The 23,388-nt window shown below is 43.3% G+C and overlaps 1 protein-coding gene across 1 annotated transcript; it reads right to left on the bottom strand.

Annotated features, from left to right (window-relative positions):
• Positions 1-8,525: 8,525 nt before the first annotated feature.
• RAP2B (RAP2B, member of RAS oncogene family) lies at positions 8,526-11,657 on the bottom strand. Its single transcript, XM_074298040.1, has one exon. The coding sequence runs from the start codon at positions 10,583-10,585 to the stop codon at positions 10,034-10,036; it is 552 nt and encodes a 183-aa protein (XP_074154141.1). The 5' UTR covers positions 10,586-11,657; the 3' UTR covers positions 8,526-10,033.
• Positions 11,658-23,388: the final 11,731 nt, after the last annotated feature.

Genomic DNA, 23,388 nt, shown 5'->3' with positions numbered 1-23,388 from the left:
GTGAAAAGAGTTCCAAAGACCCATAACAGCACTAGAGATGCCACAGGATGCTTCTCTTTTTAGTGATCACAGCTCTCAAATTTTTTTTTTATGTATGTGTACATATACACTATATGTGTGACTATGTTATAATCACAAAGAAAAATATATGTGCATATGGATATGCATATATGAATATTATATATATATATATATATATTTTTTTGGGTCTGTATATATGTACCAAGAGAAAAGATGGCTCCTTAATGAACAGTGAGTGGTGGTCACTTTCTTCCTGTTTCTCCCTCTTTCTGAGATGTCTTGAAAGGAAGAAAAAAGTTAATTTTGAACCTATTTCCATGGACTTGGTTTATGGCAAGTCTCAAAATAGAAAGTTACAAAACCTCTGTGAAAAGAAATAATAACCGCTGTCTCTCTTTTTTATTTGATGTAGAAAGGCTAGGGACTCTAAGGATCCTGGTCCGGATTGAAACTTGGAGGTGATTTAATTCAAAAGCCTAGATTTTACAGGTGGCAAAGGGAGACCCTGGGAAGTAAAGTGATTTGTCAAACACCACACAAGCAGTAAGGAGCACAGATAGGATGATTACAAGTTCAGTGCTCTTTTCATTTAAGGAATATTCTTTTTCCTCTCCTTGACTTAAAAAATAAATGCAGCACTCTCAAATGAAAGTTATGACATTTAATAATCTATCTGCCATATCCCTGCCAGACATATAGGGTTATGTTGTGTATGTGTGTGTGTGTGTGTATATATATATATATATATATGTGTGTGTGTGTGCATATATATATATATGTGTGTGTGTATACATGTGTGTATATATGTATGCATGTGTGTATATATATACACACACACATATATACATAAGCAGATTTGCTTCAGTATACACCTTTTTTGGGAGGAGGGAGGAGGGTTTTGTATGCTGGTTTTTAGTTTAAAAGAAGCAAATAGGTGTTCACTTTACTTAACCCTTGATAGATTAAGGGACATCTATTTTCATCATTACCTGACATCTGTATCCATTTCTATTGCACTCATATTTCTATTAACATCCAGACCTACAATCACTAACTTCTCTTTAAATGCCTACTCCATATCTCTTTTTAAAACTTTAATCTTCAAATTTCCTCAAAGCCTTTTCTTCAGGATACAATTCCAAAGTATGCCTATCTAACTCCCAGAAAAATACTAATAATTCCCAATCCCAAATCCCAGAGCTTTTGCCTTTCCTCACTTTCTCAGCACTAGTTTGCTATTTCTAGCTCCCATGATCAATTACTTCATTTATTCTGACCTTCCAAACTTTATGTCATGCCTGTCAACCATGAAAATATCAACAGTTATTGATTCAGACAATGCATACTTAATGTAAACCAAAGTATTCCTCATGAATTCTAACCATTCTATGGATACATTTGTAATTGTTTTTATTCACAGTAACTTCTTTTTAAAACATATTGTAATTAGAATTCAAGCATTATTGTATGTACATCTAATCATAACCCAAATAATGCCTAAAAGCCCACCAGTATAAAATAATGTCTTGTATTTGTATAACATTTCTAAGTTCTTTTACAAATGCTTTCATTTGTATCTCAAGATAACACCATGAATTAATAAGGTCTCCACTTTACTTTGCTAATGAAGAAATTAATTCTAAGCCCTAAGGCATGGACCCAATAAGTAGCAAAGTCTTTGGTAAAACCTCAGGGATCTTATCTCCTAAAATTTAGTATCTATTTTTCATACTACTTCTCCCATTTTTATTTCACCCCAAAGCTACTCCCAAATCCCGACAGCATCTGCAACAGAATTTAAACTTTGGGAAGGCAAATACTTCCCCTTTTGCCTTTCCTTTGCCTGAATTCAGTCAGCTCTGTGCCTGGCACAGTAGTTAGGCACTTAAGGAATGCAGGTATTACTGAATGAGTAATATTTGAAATGCAAATGACATCAGCATTATGCTAAAAAGCCATTTTCCCATATGAAGGGGCTGGCCTTTACATCTTTTGATCTGTAACAATTCGATTCATACTTTAATAAATAGAATTTTTAATCATTCAATCCCCATCTTCTATATTTTGGTCAACTGCAAGTTCCAAGACCATTTGTAAGCTATTTTACTTTTCTCCAAGCTAAATGACATAAACTAATTCTAAATTGTAATGTGTGATGAGCTCTTGATGCTCCATGAACCTTGTTGTTCCTGTGCTCCCTCTGCTCTCCCCCAGCATTAACAACCCAAGTAATTATTAATGGTTCTCCCAAACTATACTACATAAATCAAAACCAATTTCTTGTTGCAAAAGCCAGTCATAATTTAGTTGATCCGAAAATAGTGGAAGGAGTCCTGCCCAAATTATATTTGTGCTTTTTTTAAGTAGTAGTAGTATAAACTACACTAAACAATCTAGAATGATTAAAAATTAGGAGTCAGATAAGAGGTTCTTCACCATTTTGTCAAGCTTACTACTAGATTTTATCTCCTTTAATCAGGAAGCCCCCAAAAGTTGCCCCCAGTTCTCACTCCATCAGCAAATTAGCATTTGTACTGGTAAAGTAAACCAACCACTTTAAAAGAACCAAGTTCAAGGATCAAGCCCCTTCTCCAGAAATTCCCAAATGGAAAGGTTCATAGAGGCCATCGTGTAGCCAATATCCTATTTTAGTGAGAGAAATTATTATTCTATCTCATAATAATCAACTATTGAATTAGGATCAGGATTTTTTCCCCCCAGAAGCCTATACATATAGGGCTCTGAAGGACACATTTTTAATGAGATTGGATTAACTTTCTTAACTATCTTGTTCAGACCCCAGCCAGGTGGGAAGGCCCACTGTGTTTTATTCAGGTCTGAATGGGTCTAAATTCTTTGATGAAATTGCCCAGAGCTGGGAATGACTGGGAAGTAAATGACTCTATGAAAGTCATATTCCCCAGTCCCTCATTAGAACCATCCAGTATTCATCCAACCATTCAGTCTCTCTTTACTTATTAACTAGAGTCCACTGATACCTTCAGGAGCATTCACCTTTCCAAAGGCAGGATAGACATTGGAGATTATCACTGACCCCTGTCACTAACAGCATATTAGCATAATTATGAAATGATTAATTACCCAGAAAGTCTCTTGAACTTTTTGGATGTCACATTAGAAATGAAGCAATTTCAGTCAGAATCCCAGATTTCACATCGGACCGGATCTTTGAGGAGTCCAGATCAATTTCTTTCCTTTACAATGAAAGCTCAGTGGGGTTCCCAGTAACAAAAAAGTCAGGATTCCAAATGAAGGTCCTAGGACTTCATTGAGCTGCCTCTCAATTCAACACATGGACACCAGTATAATTCATTCTCCCCCGTTCTCTTCATCATTCAATGAGTGAGAAATAGTCCAAAAGCTTTTCCAGATACATCTTTAGAGAATATTTCCTAAATCTATAATTTACAGGCACTTTACACCTACTTAAATACTATACTCTCATAAAGGAAAAAGGATGGCAGAAATTAGAGAATGGGAAATACTAGTGTGGCCATACTAGGGATGTTTTGTAGAGATTAAAAAAAAAAAAAGGCTTTCTAACAATTCAGAATCATCCCAAGAGGAAAGAACTGTGGCAAGGACTCACTCCTACAACATCCTAAAAATATGTCAAGTAAGACTTGAGTGAACTTTTGTTGGTTAAGCTCTAAAGCATTTCTTTTCAGTATGAGTTAAATCGGTGGCCACTGTGGGAAAACATCCTCTTGAAAAAATCTGAGGGGCAAAAGCTGGTGAAAAAGAAGTCTAAAAACATGATTAGTTGATTACAGTCGCCTGAGTTGATCTCATTCACTTTATGGGTCTAAGCAGAAGCTACTAAAGTGCTCCCCCAGGAATTGGCTTTCCCTGCATTTGTGAAAGGCTATTAGGACTGAGCATCTAGAACACCTTTAATTAACTCCATAGGTATGATTCATTTAGAAGTATTAGAAGTCTTGAGAGTGCTATGGCTCAGATCAAAGAAGGATGCATGGCACTGCTTTGGACACTCAAAGTTCCTATCTTAGAACAGAACACAAAAAAGCACATGAGAGAAATGAAGTAGTTCCTGGAAAGTTGGCTAAGGATGCTCTAGCTTTCCTCAGTAAGTGCACATCTGGAGACTATATCCTGACTAAATATTAAGCCACTAATAAAAATGTCCACACAATGCCTTTTATATTATGAAAACAAGTTAAGTCTGTTATTCTAACAATGAAAAGAAGCAAATAGACAAATCCTAATAATACAGCTTATACAGAGTTGTCACTTTTCAAAATCCTTTTGCATACCTTGTGTTACCTGATCCTGAAAAGAAGGAAAAATCCCTGGGAAACAGGAAGGTCAAGTATCATTATTCCCATCTCATAGGTGAAGATGGAACACTTTCATTAAGCTCACCCAGTCTGTGGGATGGCAGGCCTGGGATCTGAACCACAGTTTTCTAATTCCGATTCTAAAGGACCTCCTAGTAATGTCTTTAAAAAAAAAATCCACATTTGATCTTTTTATTTTTAAATATTCTTTTCCGGAAAAAAAGAGAATACTAATTCTTAAAATTTAGTTTATATGTCCAACCACAACACAAACATTACATTCATTTTTGTTACCTTCATAACTAATACTGATTGTCAAATTGATGTGGAGATACTGATAAAATGGCTAAGTAAATGTACTGATCCAGCCAACACCCTTCATTCTGCAGATGGTCTTCATAACTATTGTGTATGACCTCTTTAGATAAATCACAGAACTTCAGAGTTGAAAGGTCAGAGGTCATCTAATCTAACCCATATTTAAATTTACATCAACCCCAGAAAGCACTGTGTTCTAAATATTACTTGGCAAACTGGCAATTTAGACATTTAAATTGATATAAATCAGTGATAGCAATCTGACTAGTAAATAATACTCTAAAGCTTCCCATTTCTTAGCAGATTTCCGAATAACTTATTACAGGTTCATATGGGGCCAATTCCTCTGTTGTGCTTTTCCAAATGGAAAGTTTTGGCAAAGATACTGGGCAACATCTTAATGATGGAGACCTCCCAAAAACTATTTCCCAGAAACATTGTCTTTCCCTCTCCCCTTTCCATCCCCCACAAAGTAAAGCCCTTATTCCAGTGGCTAGAGCTACAAGAATATTTAGGATGATTTTTTGACTATGGTCAGTGATTATGTGGGGCTGTTTCTTTCTGCCTATCCAATCTACCCATGAGCTCTCTTACTGGATAGTTCAGTTGTCAGAAACACTTAAAAATATTTTAGCATATTTTAGGATGTTCATATGCTACTAAGTCAATTATTAGTTAATAAAAACTACAAACTACATGAAAATATGACTTTTTAGAAAGCTACAGGGAGCAGCTAAGTGGTGCAGTGGATAGAGCACCAGCTCTGAAGTCAGGAGGACCTAAGCTCAACTCTAATCTCAGATATTTAACACTTCCTAGCTGTGTGACCCTGGGCAAGTCACTTAACTCCAGTTACCTCAGCAAAATAGAAAAGAAAAAAAAAAAAAAAAAGAGAGAGAGAGCTACAAAGACCAATTTCCCCAAATATATGTAAATATTGACACCAGAGAACATATTTTAGAATTAGAGAAATTTTCTAAAGAACAGACAAACCATAATTTTAGGCTGGTTGATAAGAAGTCTTTTAAAAGCTGGAAGATGTTATCAGGGAAAGGAAAGAGAAAAATAATCTTTGAAATGTTCTATTTCCTTGACAGCAGTCAGCTTGGGACCAAAAGGTACAGCAGTTAGGAAACAGCTGGGGCCAAGTTTAAGGCTCAGCCCTTACTAAAGGGTCCTTTTGTGGCTAATTTCTATTTTGACAGGTGGCTGCCAGGCAGCCTGCCCTAACCTCTCCCCTACCCACTCCAGTTTTTTCTCTACTGCAAATCACCAGCCTTAGTCAATTTCATCTAGTCTCCCCATCACTTCACAAAATTGACACCAAAAAGCTGACAAGGGCTTTCTATTATATAACTGTCTCAAACTCTTTTCCTTTTTTCTTTCTAAACTCCCTAAAATAAAGACTTCAATATCTCCCAATTTTGTCAAGAGAATGCCAAGAACTATGCACCAAGAGAGCTAGCTTTTTCTCTGCTTCAAACATACCCCACACAAAATCACTTTTTACTGAACACCCAAAAAGCATTTATTTTCCATTACTCAGTAAGAGCATATTAAAATCTTCTTTCCTGCTGTTCTAATCTAAAAGGAATTTAGTCATGCAAGTGACTAAATTCTGTGGGAAGCTGGTAAATGCTGCAAGCAACCTATTTCATTTCAATTTCGTTTTTCAAATATCCCCCATCAGTATTATATACATTTTTTGATTTTGGTCCAGATCTGTAATTTTGGCTGGATGGGAGCTCCTCTACTGGATAAACTTTCTTCCCTGAGGCAGTTTTGTAGCTTCAAGAACTCAGTCTGAGTTGCTCACATGACCTAAAGGGATAAGGGGTTTGTTTGTCCACTGCCAAGAAGAATAAGCCAGGGGCAAAACTTGAAGCCAGATTTTCAAGAACCAAAAATGGCCCTCTGTTCATCACAATCTCATTCCCTCTCAAAATCACTCCAATTTACTATCAGAAGTACTTCTTTACTCTCATTATGGTTTGAAAGAGTCACTGAGGTCTCTTGAAACTCTCAAAATTCTATGAGCTAGTTGGATACTTGGCAATGTTTTATGCCAGCACTTTCCCAAAGAAATGGCATAAGTCATGATCATCTGCCACCTTGCACACACACCCACACTTGGCATTTTAAAAAAACTGTATGACAGTTGCTAAGCCCAGTTTTCTCCAAACTTTTGAGGACAGAGCTAGTTTGGAAGCCTTTAGAATGTGAACTTTTTTTTTTTTTTTCAGCTTTCTTTAAAGTAGATTACTGAAGACATTTAAATACAATTGGAAGACGCAGAAGAATGCTTAAGTATGGAGAGTAGCCCCAATATGGGCACGATTAAGATTCTTTTCCTTAATTTGAACATTTGTAAAACTATATTAAAATTGATATTTGCCAATCTAACAATTTTAAACATTAAACCTAATTTTTAAAAAAGGAGGGGAAGGTAAGGAAGACCCTTCATAGCAGAAGTTCTATAGTATTACATGATCTTTATATATAAAGTACATTTTACATATAAAAATAACTCAAGAATACAACTCAAAAAAGCATATATGCCAGCACAACTTTAATTAGATCTCTTTCACTGATTAATAGATGCATCTCTCGGTCTTTTTCTACTCTTCCGGGTCAAAGCTACCTCAATGACTCTTTTATATGCATATAAATGGGGCAACTAAGTGCTACAGTGGATAGAGCAACAGGCTAGGAGTCAGTAAGACCAGAGTTCAAATGTGGTCTAAGACATTTGCTAGCTATGTGACTCTGTGCAATATGCATATAAATGGGGCAACTAAGTGCTACAGTGGATAGAGCAACAGGAGTCAGTAAGACCAGAGTTCAAATATGGTCTAAGATATTTGCTATTATGTGACTGTGCAAGTCACTTAATTTAATTTGACTCAGTTTCCCCCTGTGTAAAATGAACTGGAGGACGAAATGGCAAACCAATCCTATATCTTTGTCAAGAAAACTCCAAAAGACATCATAAAGAGTCAGTTATGACTGAACAACTGCAACAGGCCTGGGGTGAGAATGAGGAAAAAGGGAGAAAGGGAATAAGACTAGGAATATAAAACCTTCCACTAAAAACATGGGAATGGATGGGGGCAGAGCCCAGGTTCAAGTATAGCCTCTCACACTCCTTGACCTCTCCAGTTGGGTCAGTCACCCAGGAAACAGTGATCAGATGGCTTGGGAGGTCAGAACTGTATGTTTTAGTTCAGTCATTCCAAAACCCCTCCAACTTAACAAGCCACAAAGTTGGCTCCACCAATTCTCTAGAAGGGACTGATGGTCAAAGTTCACCTGCCATTTTCTTTTAGTCTCCAGAAAGCTTTTTAGTCAAATCTTATTTTCCAAAGAGGTAAGGTCCCAAGGTATCTACTCAGGATTGGGTTTCATCCTTTACGCCTCCCTCAACCCCTATCCCTAGAACTTTTTCAAGAAACCATCTTTTCACATGATCCAGGCCCACAACTTTCTACAAAACAGGAACACACATTCACCAGCTGAGATAGTTGCCCCCTTTTCTTCCCCTACAACAAATGATTTGAATAGGACAAATGTAGTATGTAATAACATAAAAATGTAACAACTGCCCCCCCCCACCCCATAATCAGACGCTGAACCCACAACTCGGGACTTTCTCATCCTGGTTTTGTTCCCTGTCTTAAGAATTGAAGGCAATATTCCAACTCAATTTATGATCCTATGAACCCCACCCATTCTTCTACCAAAGTACTTCCATCTATCCTGAGGCCTGGATAAAACACTTTCAGATTAAGTCATGACTGTTTCCATCTCAGCATGGGCTGCTTCTTAAGTCATACAATGCATCAAACCAAACACAAACACAAACAGGACTTTGGGCTTTGAATCTTTTTAAAAAAAAAAAAAAATGGTATTTGTATTAAAAGTCTTTAAATGAATAGACAACAATTAAACGCATGTCTGGAATTCAAATTACAATTAGTTAGAATCTGCTTGGTACATCACATTAAAAGTTTACTTTTGGCCAGAAGAATATCCTACAACAGAAAAAAAAAAAGGGGGGGGCAGGGAAAAGGACACTAAATACCTGAAAATTTAAATTAGATGAAGCCAGGAATACTTGCAAGACATGGAAATTACATGGTAAAGACTCCAAAAGCAAATCTGAAATAAATCGCAGGTACCACAGGCCATTTTGTCCTGGCTTGCTTGGTATGGTCACTGAAAGGAAACTGTTAAGTACTTTGGGGAGTCATAGCAAATAATGGGATTTGTGGAACTTTCACAGGTTGGCACGGCTGGAACAGCTGAGTTTTGAAGGCACTCTAGACACAGGGTCGCTGTTGCCCCTGAATCACATTTGAGGAAGTCTTTGTACTGTACTTTTAAAGATCTGGTCATCAAAATCAGTTATTGCCAACCAAAAGGAACCCCTAAACCCAAACAAAACGAAATGAACAAAGCACCCCACCAAAAATAAAAACAAAAAAACAAAAAAACAAACAAATGTGCAGATTTGTAATTTTTCACAGCTGATAAAAAAAAAAAAAAAAAAGGAAACACTACCGCTCTCCCCCAGACTCCCATTTGATACAGTAGGTAAACAAAATAGATTTTTTTTTTTTCCACAAATATCAGCAGACACTTTCTGGCACTCCACACTGTATTGGCATCAGTGTAAACAGTCCCAGTTCAGTTGTGCAATACTTCAGATTGGATACACTGTAACAATAATCCAACTTTGCATAGAAATCCTCCGAATCCTAATCAGTCCCAGGGTGGTTGCACTTCCAGGCTGCCGGGGAAGGCGGTAAACCTCCATGCCGGGAAACGGGGGCTCTTCCTCTGCTTTCCTTTCTTCACAGGCTTTTCCTGCACTTCCTTCCCCGGTCCAGGTACTTAAATCTTCGAGTTGGAAAGCGGTGTAGACAAGCCTTTTTCTCTCCAGATTGAAACTTTTTTTTTTTTGCCTGGTGTCAAGTAGCCAATACAGCTAACGGCTGCTTTAAGTGGGGAAACGGGCAACTAGCAATGAAATCCACGAGAGAAACGTACATGCTTGGAAAGCGCCACATTTCCACCCAGGTTTCAGATGTTAAATACAACCCGACTCCCCCCACCCCCAAGACAATGAGGAGCCCGGCGGCTGCTGCTGAAATAGCCCCGAGCCCCCACCTGGAACACACCTTGGACGATGCAAAGTTGTTTCCAATCTTAAAATAATAATTAAAAAAAAAATCACATTGAGAAAGTATTGTGTTTTGCTTTCGCGTTTTTCTTTAAAAAAAAAAAAATAGAGAGAGAAAGAAAAAGAAAGAAACCCATAAAAATTCCACCCGAAGCACGGGGCCGACGGAAGCGGCCCCCCCGCCCCCCGGCTTTCAGAGAATCACGCAGGAGGAGCAGCACTGGTCGTCCCCGTTGGGCTGAGCCGCATAGTTCATCTGGCGGACGATCTCGGCGAACAACTCGTCCACCGAGGCTTTATTTTTGGCCGATGTCTCGAGGAAGGGGCAGCTCCACTCCTCCGCCAGGGCCTTGCCCTCCCCGAAGGAGACCTCGCGCTCGCCCTCCAGGTCCACCTTGTTGCCCACCAGGATCATGGGCACCCGCTCGTACCTCTTGACGCGGATGATCTGGTCGCGCATGGGCTTGATGTCCTGGAAGCTCTGCTGGTTGACCAGGCTGTAGACGAGGATGAAGCCCTGGCCGTTCTTGATGTACAGGTCCCGCATGGACGCGAATTGCTCGGTACCGGCCGTGTCCAGGATCTCCAGCACGGACGGCGACGAGTCCACCTCGATCTCCTTGCGGTAGAAGTCCTCGATGGTGGGGTCGTACTTCTCGATGAAGGAGCCCGTCACGAACTGCACGGTGAGGGCCGACTTGCCCACTCCGCCCGAGCCCAGCACCACCACTTTGTACTCTCGCATGGCTTCTTAGCCCCCCCTCTCCGAGAGTCTCGCCCGCTCTCGGCCTCCCTCCGGCCTGGGCCCCCCGGGGGGCGTGGGGGCAGAGGGGAAGGAGTGCGGCCGGCTGGGGCGGGCGCAAAGCTTAGCCCGGCTCCTGCCCGCTGCCTTCTCCTAAGTGCCCGGCAGGGGAGGAGGGAGTGGAGAGAGAAGGGAGAGAACCCCCAAAGAGCTGGGGGTGGGTGCGGGCGGGGGGGGCGGTCACCCACCCCGGCTAGGTTTCACTCGGGCTCCGTGCCCGGCATTCAGGCGGCGGCGGCGGCGGCAGACGCGGGGACAATGCCCGGGCTGGCGAGCGAGCGGGCGATCGGCCGGGCACGGACTGCGGCTGGGGCCGGGGCCGGGGCGGCTGCGACGGCGGCTGGGGCTGCTCTTCACCCGCGGCGGCAGCGCTGGGAGGAGGGGTGGCAGAGACTCTGGCACTGGCGGCGGTGGCAGCAGAGGCAGGGACGGGTGCAGGCTGCGGAGGCGGCTGCTAATTGCGCCCCAGCCCCGAGCGCGTGGTGCATGAGTCCCCGTGGTGCCTGCCTCCTTCCTCCAGCAGCCCCACGGTCCGTACCTCCCTCCCCAGCAGCCCCGGGAGTGCTCCAGCTTCCTACTTACAGCCCCAAACCTGCCCTGCCTTAGTGAGCATGCCCAGTGAGGGGGCGCTGAGTCGTGGCGAGGCTGCCGGGCGGGGTGGGGAGAAGAGTCCGCTTTTCCGGGTTTTCCTAGAGGGCCGGGGCAGGGGCGGAGCTAAGAGAGCAGCGGGCTCTGGGCTGGGACCGGGTCTCCCCGGGCTGGAATGGGGGCGGAGAGGGTGCCCGAGTAGAGCGCGAGGGCCTGAGGAAAAGCATTTTCAGGGCAGAGACTATTTTGCTTCTGCCCTCCCAGGAAAAGGGCACGCAGGGGGTCCTGCGGCCGGACGCCCACTTAACACCGGGGCACGCAGATGGAGGGATGACTGACAAATGATCCCGAGACACGCAGGAGGGCAATTTTAGTCGGGGGAGGGGAGGAGCGGGCTCCGGTGTGTGCGGGGATGCCCTCGCGGGCAAATCCTTAGTTTGTGAGTCCCGGAGGCTGCCTTGGGGAGGAGGCCGGGTGTGGGGCCGGCTTCGGACTGGGCTCATTGTCATTCTCCCGCTTGGGCTCCCCCAGCACTGTCTCACAGGAGGCACTCCACGTCCGCTGCGTCAATGTTGCTGTCCGGCCACTACCGTGCCCCCTCTCAAAAATCCCTCTGTTCTCCGCGGGTGTTTATTTTGTAACGACTTTGGGGAACGTCCACCGTAACTTCCCCCAGGCGGTGACTTGTTTCATGTTTCTGACCTTGCAGCCCCAACTAGCACCTAGGAGTCACTTCCGATATACTTGTTGATTGCTTTCCTAGGCTTTATCTGTAGCTAGCGGTTGCAGAGCTTGCAAACTGGCCAGCGCCGGGCAGGGGGAGCAGCCGAACTGGAATTTGGAAGACCCCAGTTCCGACCCTGGCTTAGCCACTTCCAAATTCCAGTTCGGCCTTTCCCCCGCTGCCGGCGTTGAGCAGTTTGCAAGCTCTGCAAAATGCGCTTTGGTTTCCACCCCCCTTTAGGGGAGAGGAACCTGAGAGGGTGAAAAGGACGCTAGGACTGGAGGACTAGGGTTCAAATCTCTTTGGATAATTGATCATTTTGATTATTACAGATGTAAGTCAGTTTGTCTTTCTCGGCCTGTTTCCTCGACCGGAAAGAGAGACTGGGTCAGAATCCCAGCGAGCTAGGAGGGGCTAGCATTCTTGTTTCATTCCCCACAGCATAGGGGCGCCCATCCATGATGGGTGCCAGTGTAGCGACGCCAGCTTAACCCGAGCAGGAAAGGCTCGCGGGAGGTGCTCCCCAGACTTCCAGCCCGCGCGTGCCCTGCTCCTCCCCCACCTCCAATTCCCCTTAGGAAGTTAAGTAAACTGTGCTTATAAGCCCGTTAGGTTCGAGGCATCAGTCTGGGACCCGGACTTTCGGATTAACGAGTAACGAGGAAGACTACGTTGTGGGGGGGAGATGGGGAAAGAACAGCACGAGATGGATGGGCCGCGTACCGAGAGCACATCCACGGCTCAGGTCCTAACCCGTCACCTCCGCCGGCCCACGCCCCCCGGCCCTGGCTGGACCACAGTGAGGGGGGAGGGGTGCGAGCCCAGGACTCGGACGCCAGCAGGCCAAGACGGGATCTCTGCGGTGACTACTGGTCTCCCACGGGGCCCCCTTCCAAGCCCGGGCCAAATAAAGAACTTGGGGTGCCGGGGATCCGCAGGATGCTGGGTCCCTCCCTCCAGACCTTCCTTCTAAGCTGCGTGGAAAACCCGGCCAACCCAGCAGAGCCCGTCGGAGCTGCTCCGTGAGGCTAGCGGGAGGCAGGGGAGCGAGTTGGGCATGCTCAGTAGGGGCGGCAGCTGGGGTGGGGGGGTGAGTGAATCAAGAAGAGGGGGGCGGAGGTTAGAAGTAGGAAGCTTTCACTGGACACACCCACCCTGGCGCTCAAATTACCTCCTCTCCCAAACTCGGGGCCCATTGGTCCGCAGGCGCAGTCCTCCTCTCCCCGCAGCCCCCAGCCGCCCTCTCATTGGCTGCCGCCAAGGTCCTGTCAGCCACTAGGGCCTCATTGGCTGAAAAGTATCCCTCTTCGGCGATTGGTTATCAATCGAGATTAAGTGAAGAGGCGGAGGCCCAGCTGTTTCTCCGCGGTGTCTCCCTTCCCTTCCCGTGCCCCTCCCCCTGCTTCCCACCGCTTCCCACTTCCCCAAAGCAGCTGTTCGGGGAGAAGGAAGTGGGACGGGCTGGAGCAGATGCAGGGGTGCTGAGCCTCGGGCCCCGGGGCTCCGCGCCTCATTAACCTGAGCTGGGGTGGGCACAGCTCGCCAGTCCCTGCCCCGGAGCTGATCCATCGGAGGATCCTCGCTCTCGTCTGGAAGGGAAAGGCAAACGCCATCCCTAGTCCTCCACACACACACACCCCCAAAAAAAGGGGGGGGCGGGGCAGAGAAAGGCTCGGCCTGGAGCCCGTGGGGGGGAGGAGTGGCAGGAAATGCCCGGACCTGCCTCGCAGCCTCTGCTCTGGGGTGGGAGTTTTGGCTCCCTCGTACTCATTGGGAGGTAAAGGGGAGCTGCCCCGGCTTGTCCCGGCTCCTCGGGGAGGGAGGTGTCAGGACCTGTCCACAGATCGGAGAGTCGGCGGGGGGAGGGGGGTGGGAAGAGGAGGGGCCGGGCTGGCTGGCGGGCCGAGAGAGACCCCAGCTGTCGAATAAATAAAGTTACGGACTGGGTAGAACTTCCGATGGGTCCGGACCAGCCGGAGGCCGAGAGATCCCGCCCAGGATTTTGCTCGAGATCTCCACGGAGCCAAGCCCCCAGATTCCGGGCAGCTTTGTGACGGCCGAACCCCCGAATCTCACACTCCTATTAACTCCGAGGAGCCGATTGTTCCTATTCCCCGACGGCGATTCTTGGAGCGCCACGTTCGGCTCGTTCGGGCTGGGCGTCGTGGCCTCCGGGAGGGCTCACCTGGAGCTCTGAGGGTGGGGCGCCCCACCCTCCGGAAGGCCCCGCCTCTCCAGACCGAGACTCACCGAGTTCTTTGCCACAGGTCACAGGCTCAGGACCCAGAATTTTGAACTGGGTTCGTCTGGTCCAAATCCTTCCTTTTAGAGACGAGGAGCATGGGGACAAGTGACTCACCCAAAATCACACTTGTGCATGACAAAGTCCGGGCGGAAGCCCAGGCCCTCCCCGAGGTCGCAGGTACTAAGGCTTTATTAAAGAATATCCAGAGGAGCCTCGCCTACATCGCATGCCTTGTTCGTCTATATCACGTGTACATATCTGGGCCCGGGCCTCGCACGGCCCTCTCTCGTAGAGGTCCAGCTCACTTGCGTGATCCCACATAACCTCCCTGACGTCATGGCGCCCTCCGAGGATGAAGGGCAAACAATAACAATGCTTAAGCGTTTCATATGACTTCTTTTACAATTATGTCTTTTTTAAATCTCGAGGCAGTGCCACAAAGAGCTCTCTAATCTGGCAGACTTGAAGCCCCTGCCTTTGCTCTGTTCCTGTTCTTCCTTTTCCACGGAGCTCCAGGACATGAAGCAGCCCCCTAGTTGGTACAGTGAGGGGAGCACCAAGCAGAAAACAATTCCTGGCGGACAAAGGAGCTCGAAGGATCAGAGATTTAAAGCTGAAACCAAACTAAGTTTTAGGGATCCTCTTATCTACTCTACTCCCAAGTTCACGTTAGGGAAGAAAAAAGAAACAGGAAGGAGAGCTAGAGGGCCATATCCTAGGGAGCCCCGCTGGTAAAGAGCAAAGTTTTCACTTCCAAACCCAGTTCATTTTATCCCACAGCATAGTCCCCTGGACCCACTGCACTTAGCACAATTCCTGCCTCTTACTAAGGGCTGCCTGATTGCCTGGCTGATGTAATCCCCCGGAAAATCTGCGTCCAACCAAAGTTCTGGGAGCACCCACTAGTCCCTGGGCGAGGGCCCAGAATTTAGGTGCTCCGCTGGGTGAAGTCAGTTGGATTCTGCCATAAAACTATATTAGGTGATAAGACTTTGGGGCTTAAAACCTAGTGCTTTTACATCTGATTCTTACAATAACTGTGTGAAAAAGATGCTCAGACTCTCCCCATTTTATAGAGGGGGAAACTGAGGCACCAAGCAATCCTTTCACCCATCTGCCCCTCCCCAGCAAGGGCTGAGGCAGGATTCAAATTCATACCTCCCATCACCATGCTGCCTCTATGCTCACTGCACTCTAAAAAATGCTTAGCCAAAGCTTTGAGGATGTGAGAACAGAAAAATAAAGCCTCAGAAGCCACCGCTTCACAGATTTTTAGAAGTGGAGAACCACATTTTTTTATTTCTCTAAACTATAAAAAGTGTCATATTTATCCGGAACAAGGTTTACAACATCTGATGAAACTCCAGTGATTTCTGGATCATTCTTGTGAGCCATAAAGATAGGTGCTTATCCATGAGTAATCCACAAGTATCTTGAACTGGAAATAACAAGGCAATAACACCCTTGGGAAGGATGCCAAAGAAATCCAGTAATAAAATGCCTCACTGAAAATGGTTTAACATCTATAGAAAACCCAAGGTGGGGGAGGAATATCTCCTGAAAAACACAGGCCAATGTGAAGGACAATCTGGAAAGATGGATTGACCATCAGCAAAGAGCTGTGTCAATTGGGGATTCTATCCCTGACCTTTGACACCCTTCCATTAAAAAAAATATATATATAGTGTTAATGAACTTCTGATATGACACTGAGGTTAGGCCTTCAAATAACACAAAGGTAGTTTGTTCTAACCTGAGTGTTGACTCATTGAACTGATATCTGGTCTTGAGGTTTCAGAGTAATAAGTAGCCCCCTCTCTTCCTTTACTTTGGCTCAATAGTTTGATTTCTAGATATATATTTAGAATTTGTTGGTGCCACCTATGGGTAAAAATAGAGACCTGAACATAATCTGGCTGACTTAGAAAATACAGAGTAAAGGTAAATATTGTGCACTTTGAATTATTTTAAAGTCATCAAATGATAGCCATTATTGCCCCCATTTTACAGATGCATAAATCAAAACTTGGAATTTCGTTGACTTGTCTATAATTACATATTAGGTAGCAAGGGAAAGATTTGAACAAATCTTCTGGACTCCAGTGCTAGCATGTTTTAATATTTGTCAATTTCTTAGAATGAAATTGAAAATCAAATTGAATGACTCACAATGGAGTCCTTTTTTTTTTTAAATTACAAATTACCTGTTGAAGGTAAAAAGAACTTCAGAATACTTAGAATAGGTCAAGTGAAAAACTAGCCAAGAAGATGATGTCTGAAAAATTGTGGCTCTGTATACAAGTATGAGGAGTGATTAGGAGGAGAGAATCAGAAGTGTGGGAGAGATGGAAGAACCCCATAATTTGGGGAATGGGGACTGGAATTCTATTACAGTGAGAAACAGAGGAAGAATGAGGCAGAGAGGGGAAAACAAGAGGCACAGAGAGAGCAAGATCAAAAGAAAAACAGGGAGAGAGACAAACAGATTTTAGAGGTGGTAAAATTTTCCATTGCTTAAAAGTTCTGTTTCATGGGACTTTAAAGCATTAGCATTTTCAAGAATAGTCAACTTCACTGTTAGAAAGCATTTATTAAAGGAGTCAGATACAAAGAAGGGTGCCTGCTCTCACAGGGTTTTCAGTCTTGAATCTGTGGGCACCCTTTTCATGGTCAATTGCTGGTGAAGATGCTCATAAGTGTTACTGAATTTGCTCTATTTCACTCGAATTGTATCATTGCTTAGGATATAACCAGTTTTCTGGATCAAATTCTTAGAACAGCCCAGGGATGCTGATATAAGCCTTGTGGATCCATTTTACCAGCTTTCTCTAGCTTTTGAAAGCCATGTTTGCCTTTGAAACACCAGGGTTTTCTTTCAGCAGAAATGCAAAGCTCAATGGCTAGCATTTGGTTGTATAACCCTTTACCTTTTTAGTGAGGATTAGATCAGAGAGAGGGGCACTCTGGGATCACACTCATGCAGAACAGTGGTCTGAAGAGCCTAGTTTAGCCACGTGCATGATCTGTCTAGCCAACAGCTTTCCTGGATTCTGACTGCAAACAAAATGAACAGTGGATTTTTCTGCACTTTGTTATTATGTGAAGAATGAAGCAATCTCTCAGCCATCATTCTGTATGTCAGGGAGGCTCTGGAGGGACCAAAGAAAAACTGAAACAGATTCTGCCTTCAAAGAGCTCCCACTCTATTCAAAAGAGACAATGCCCCAGAGAGATATGAATTAGCAACAATGGAGTTTGAGGGGAAGAGGTCGAGGAGCTGACTACCAGGGAAATCAGGAAGGGCTTCATGGAGAAGATAAAGGGAGAGCTAAACCTTGGAGAAAAAAAAATTAGGTATTTGCAGTATGGAGGCGAGCAGCAAATTCACTCCAGGAAGGAGAGGCATGCAGTGCAAAGGCATGGAGACCAGATATTCTGTGAAAGGAGAACAATGACAGTGTGTTCAGTTTGCAAGATTTTCCCATGCTCCCCCTTTCTAAATCAAGTACACATTTCCATTTTCTCTTTCAGAGCTAACAGAACTGCCTTATGCTTACGTGCGTTGTCTTTCACTACATTTGGAATCCATACTGTAGAATGCAATTTATTTTACTCTGCTGCCCATGAATACATTGGGATATACTCATGTCCTACACTGAACTATCATGGTTGCCAAGCAGTCTGCTGACATTTAAATACAGGGATGTTTTACAAGACTATTGAAGTGAATACTACTCGGTGCAACTCTTTCCTCATCCCCTTCCCACTACACATGGTTAAGCTGTGATCCCTGCATCTTTAGCACATCCTCTTCCTTCCTTTGGGGGTTATTGAGGTTCAGGGAGCTGTCTGTCCCAGCACCAGATTGCAAGTGGAGTTGTCTCCTGAGTCTCTTCTCTACTCCTTCTAATCACCACCACCCCCACTGCAGCTGTCCCAGAGAATCACAGCATGGTAAGACCAAATGAGACCATTTTCATTTTGTAGATGAGAAAATGGAAGTCCCTAGAAGGAACTTGAACAAGGCATACAGTTATTAGGCAACAGGGCTAGTGCTAAAGTTCAGAGCTATGGCTGTTGACACTACTGGTCACCTCTATGCTCTTCATTTCCTCTCCTTTCTTGTCTAATTCTACACATTCATGTAAAAAATCTTAGTCTTATAATTCTCATTATTTGTTTATGCAGCAACCCAACCACTAACAGAATGATAATGTTAAAGTCTTCACAATTCCTTGGTTCTATCCACTATTTCTGTTTAGATCCAAGCCCAGAAACTGCTTTTTTTTTTTTGGCCACACAGAAGCTTATTGTTTCCTCCTTTTACTTTTCAGATATAGAGCTATCCTAAAAGCCAGGGAGTTTTCCAGGATAGATTCTCTAAACAGCTGAGAGTTGACAGCATCATTTTATAAATCACGAGGCATATGGTATACTGTAATGGCCAGAGCTTGCAAAAAAAAAAAAAAAAATCCAATAACAATAGTAACATGGAAATGCTGTAGAACCCCTTCTATATGATCCAAAAGATAGAATATCTCCCTGATTCCAAATTTCTGGTCACTGAGAATCTTAATCCATGATTGGGGGGATTTTCCTGGCAAACTCAGCTCATCTGGTAGCCTTTTCAGATTAAAAACAATATACTGTTTTGTGTCAATCAAAAAATGAACTAGACTCCTTAGGAATTTTGATTCCAGTGTATTAAGCTTATTTCAAAGCTGAGATGCATCTCATTAAGCATCCTGTTTATAGACACTACAACTACCTTGTTTAATAAATTATGTTATTCCCTATGTAATTTGACAACCTTATCTCCTTTGTTACTAGGAAAACATTTGAGAACTCTTTTGCCCACTCCGATCTTTTTTTTTTTAAAGCAAAGTCTCTTTGGCACTCTTCAGCTCTTACTAACACTTTGAGCTGTCTTCACCAGCATGTAACTTGGACAACATCTTGCAGTGGACAGATGGATATGCTCTTTGGGTATTATTCCTAAAATGAAGAAAATGTTCCCTTTAACCAGCATCTGGGTAGTATTTGGAGATCTGTCATGGGTTAAAAATATCGGCAGAAGTTATCCTTTTTTTTCCACGTTAGGTGACTCTGCAAGACATATATTTTATTCTGTTGTGTTTTTTTTTTTATTTGAGACAAGATCTATGCCAGTCTTTGAAATCTCAGATGAAGTATGTGTTCACTAAAAAAGCCATATATAAAAAAGCATCTCTTGGACATTTCTTTTCATCATTCACTTTGATGGATGTCCTCCAAGCATGCTACCCAGATGGCCAGCTTGTGAATCTCTTCTGAAATTATATTAAAAAAAAAAACTATAACTGCAAAATTGATGAATAGAGTCCAATGCATACATATATATGTACTAATGAGATTTTATTCATCATTACAATCAGTTATACCATCCGTGGCTCGCCCAAGTGAATTATCACATTTAGCTGGTTAGCTTTCACTCAATAACATAAACACAGCATGACATCTTCCTGATAGCTGTAAAAAATGTCTGCCATAAGATCATTCATTATGAACACCACCAAACCCTAAATGGTTACTTTCCCAACTCTGCCAAGTATCTAAACATTTAGAACTGTGGAAGAAGTAAGCCAAGACAGATAAGATAAGAAAACAGGAAAAAAACAGTAAGAAGGGAGCAAAGGTAGCTAGAATATAAGACTTAAGAGTCCCAAAACCTGAGTCATTGTAGGTTAGGGCCCATGGGACTTTGGCAGAGTTCAACATTGGAGGGTTTTTGTATTCATGGTAAGTACCACAAACTAGACCTAACCCAAGGTAGAGAAAGCACAACTTCAGTTTGGAGTTAGGGAAGTGGGCAAGTGCTGTCAGAAAGGGGTGCGGGGGGTTGAGAAAAGCATACAGGATTAGAGAGAAGTTCCACACACCCTAGAATCTAGTAGTCTTCTATTTTAAATAATCATTCCTGCTAATAATATAACACTGAGAGACTTGAAGTGGCAGCTTACTACAAATAAGACACCCTTGAAATCTGGCTCCCTAGGTCACTGGCCTAATTGTCATACCCTAGTTATGACTCTCTTCTTTGGATGAGTCCTTTTCCCTCTGAAAGAAGTTTTCTAATTGGAATAAACTAGATAATCCTTAAATCCTCTAAATGGCAAAGAACTAATATGAAAAATAGAAATGATACTACCTTTTGTTCAGTCATGTTTGATCTTCTGTCACCCCATGAACGCCCTTTTATTCTCCATTATCTCCAGAAGTCCATCCCAGCTCCTGTTCATTGTTTCCAGGAACAATCTCTGCATCTCATCCTTCCCCATCCCCTTTTCATTTTCCTTCAATCTTCCCCAGCAGCAGAATCTTTTCCCACGAGTCTTAGCTAGAGTATACTAGATTCTTAACGTTCACAATAAAATTTGTAAATCATTTCTAAGCTGATTTTTGAAATAGCACTTTTTCCTAAATGATTCAGTGCAGTATTCACAAATGCAGCATTATGGCTCTGAATACCTTTTTACCCAAAGCAGTTTCACTTTTTTAGACTTCCAGAAAATTATTCCTCTTAATGCCCTTTGCTGGCACCACCGGTGGGCTTGGGATGCCCTCTTAGATTAATAGGAAACTAGATTTCTAGTAGGAAGGGACCCTACAGGCTGCTGAGTCCAACTTCCTTAGATAATAAAGGAGGAAAGCATGAATGCTTAAAGGATTGATCTGGGTCCCAAAACTAATGTTTAAGGTAGGATTTGTACAAGAGGCATCCTGACCTGAGTCAATCACCCTCACTATTCTGTCATGTTGCCTCTCTCTTATTTCCCATAACCCTTCTTTTAGTCCGTCACATAGAGCATGTTCTGAGAATAGCCATATTGAATGCACCATGGGAACGTGGGACTGATACTTCTCTGACAATACAAGTTAGGAACAAGTAGGCAAGTTCAGAGAGCAAGGCAGGTGTGTAGTTTTGCTCAATTAGGTGCCAAGTTTTACTGAGAAAGTCACTAGTGATAGGTGGCCGGAGTTGTGCTCCATCCCTGGCCAAGGCCCTTCTCTCCTCTGGCTCTGTGAACTCTGACTTAAGTCACTCAACCTATAAGCATTTATTTATGTACCAGACACTGATGATTCAATTATGGCATCTCTATCTAGTATCCCCATCCCCCAAGGAAGCCATGGAACTCGTCTAACTTTGTCATTTCCTGTCCAGTAAGCTGCTCTTGCTTTCCATTAAAATATAAATGCCTTTACTTGAAAGATAAAGCCTTCACAGTTAAGGTACATTCACCTCCCCAATCCCCCCCCCACCATGATCTTCATGCCTTCCTTTCTTTTCTTCCCACTCCACACTTCATCTCTTGTGTCCATCCCTTGGCACAGACCTCAATTCCTGGGAAGCATTGCCCCTCACCTCTGGCCATCCTGCAAGTTCAACCCAGGCCCACCAAGAAACCTTTCTGGATTTCCTTGTTTTGATTGCCTTTTTAACTTTGTAAATGTTATCCTTCTGCCTTCTCCACCAAAACTCCTTCCAGGTCAAGGTTTTGGCAGCTGTCCATTTTTTTTTCTTTGTTGCAAAGAAGAGTTTGCAAGGGAAAGTAATCTCTAGAAATTAGTATGATATAAAAAATGAAAAATACAATGAAACCTGAAAAAAAAAAAAACAAACAACTATATGCCAGTTTCTTGCCTTTTTTTTTTGGTAGCCCCAGCCCCTGGCACAGTGCCTGCTTAAGTTAAGCATTAACTTAAATTTGCTGTTGATTGATTGAAGACAGAGGCTTCTTTTCTTTTTCCTTTTTTAATCCTCAGGCTACTTCCACATAGTAGGCACTTAGCAAATCCTGCTTCAATTAGATTGATTGATTCCAATTCTGTTCTCTAGTTATTTATTTTAACCCAGTCTTTTCCTTCCCCCCCCATTTGACTGTTTTTTACTGAATCCTAACTTTTATTCAATGAATTCTTTCTTTTCACTAACTGTAACTTACACCCCAGGAGTGAGACTTGGGGCATAAGTGGAGTCTGCCATGCTAGAATCCCTGATGCTTTCACAGCAGTGATTCTCTGGTCTAATCACCAGGCAGTCAGGCAGCCTCAGGGAAGGAAAAAGATTTTTTTAAGCTGTGCTTTCATGGAGATGGAGCTGATTACCGCATTTCCTCTGCACACATCGTCATATTACCTGACACTGGCTGCTTCTGGCTAAGTAATCATTCTCTTTGGGGTAAAGACATTTGGAGGAACATAGGGGTGCTAAAGAAAAACATGATGCATAGACATATGGCGTTATATCAGGTAGTATTGAACCTAAGCAGGTCTGTGAAAAATTACTCCTTATTTGATGTGGATTCAAATCCCACATGTGACATCCGAGCCTGGTTCACCTTCGAAAAGTCACTGAACTTCCTAGGTCATCATTTCCTCAAATATAAAGGGAGATATGCAAAGGCCTGTGTTATACTTTCCAGCTCCAAATTTGGGGAAATCTTGTTTATATTCACAGCTTTCCTTCCTATCTTAAAAGCATTTAGGACAAATCCATTTACAAATGTAAAAGGATAAGTGGAGACTTTAATCAATATTTGTTGTTTGGTCTTTTTCAGCCCTGTTTGGATCTTCTTGACCCCGTGTTTATTCACTATTTGACTACTTATATACCTGGAAGATCAGCTGCTTAAGGACTGAAGCTGGGTACTACAGTTTGCATCAAGACTGAGAAATCAGTTAACCTCAAATTCTTGAGGGAGAAAATAAGGCAGTAACAGAATTAAGAGCCAATTTCAAATTTAAGGGGCCCATATTCATTGAGCTCTTATGTCTTTGCATTAAGATCTAATGTTTTCTGGGTGCTTAAAGTCTAGTGGCAGAGAGAATATGAAATACCTGTTTAAAAATGAGGTACCAAAATTATGGTATATGAAGGTTATGGAATATTAGTGCTCTGTAAGAAATGACCAGCAGGAGGAATACAGAGAGGCCTGGAGAGACTTACATCAACTGATGCTGAGTGAAATGAGCAGAACCAGAAGATCTCTGTACACTTCAATGCTGTATGAAGATATATTCTGATGGAAGTGAATATCTTCAACATAAAGAAGATCTAATTCAGTTCCAGTTGATCAATGATGGACAGAATCAGCCACCCCCAGAGAAGGAACACTGGGAATTGAGTGTTAACTGTTTGCACTATTG

This window comes from Sminthopsis crassicaudata, chromosome 3 (genome assembly GCF_048593235.1).
Source record: "Sminthopsis crassicaudata isolate SCR6 chromosome 3, ASM4859323v1, whole genome shotgun sequence".
Lineage (NCBI taxonomy): Eukaryota > Metazoa > Chordata > Mammalia > Dasyuromorphia > Dasyuridae > Sminthopsis > Sminthopsis crassicaudata.
Note: the sequence above shows the minus strand (reverse complement) of the source record. Positions and strands in the feature narration are given on the sequence as shown.

Bases quoted from the DNA above. Each gene is read 5' to 3' on its own strand.
- RAP2B (XM_074298040.1), bottom strand. From the start codon at position 10,585: ATGCGAGAGTACAAAGTGGTGGTGCTGGGCTCGGGCGGAGTGGGCAAG.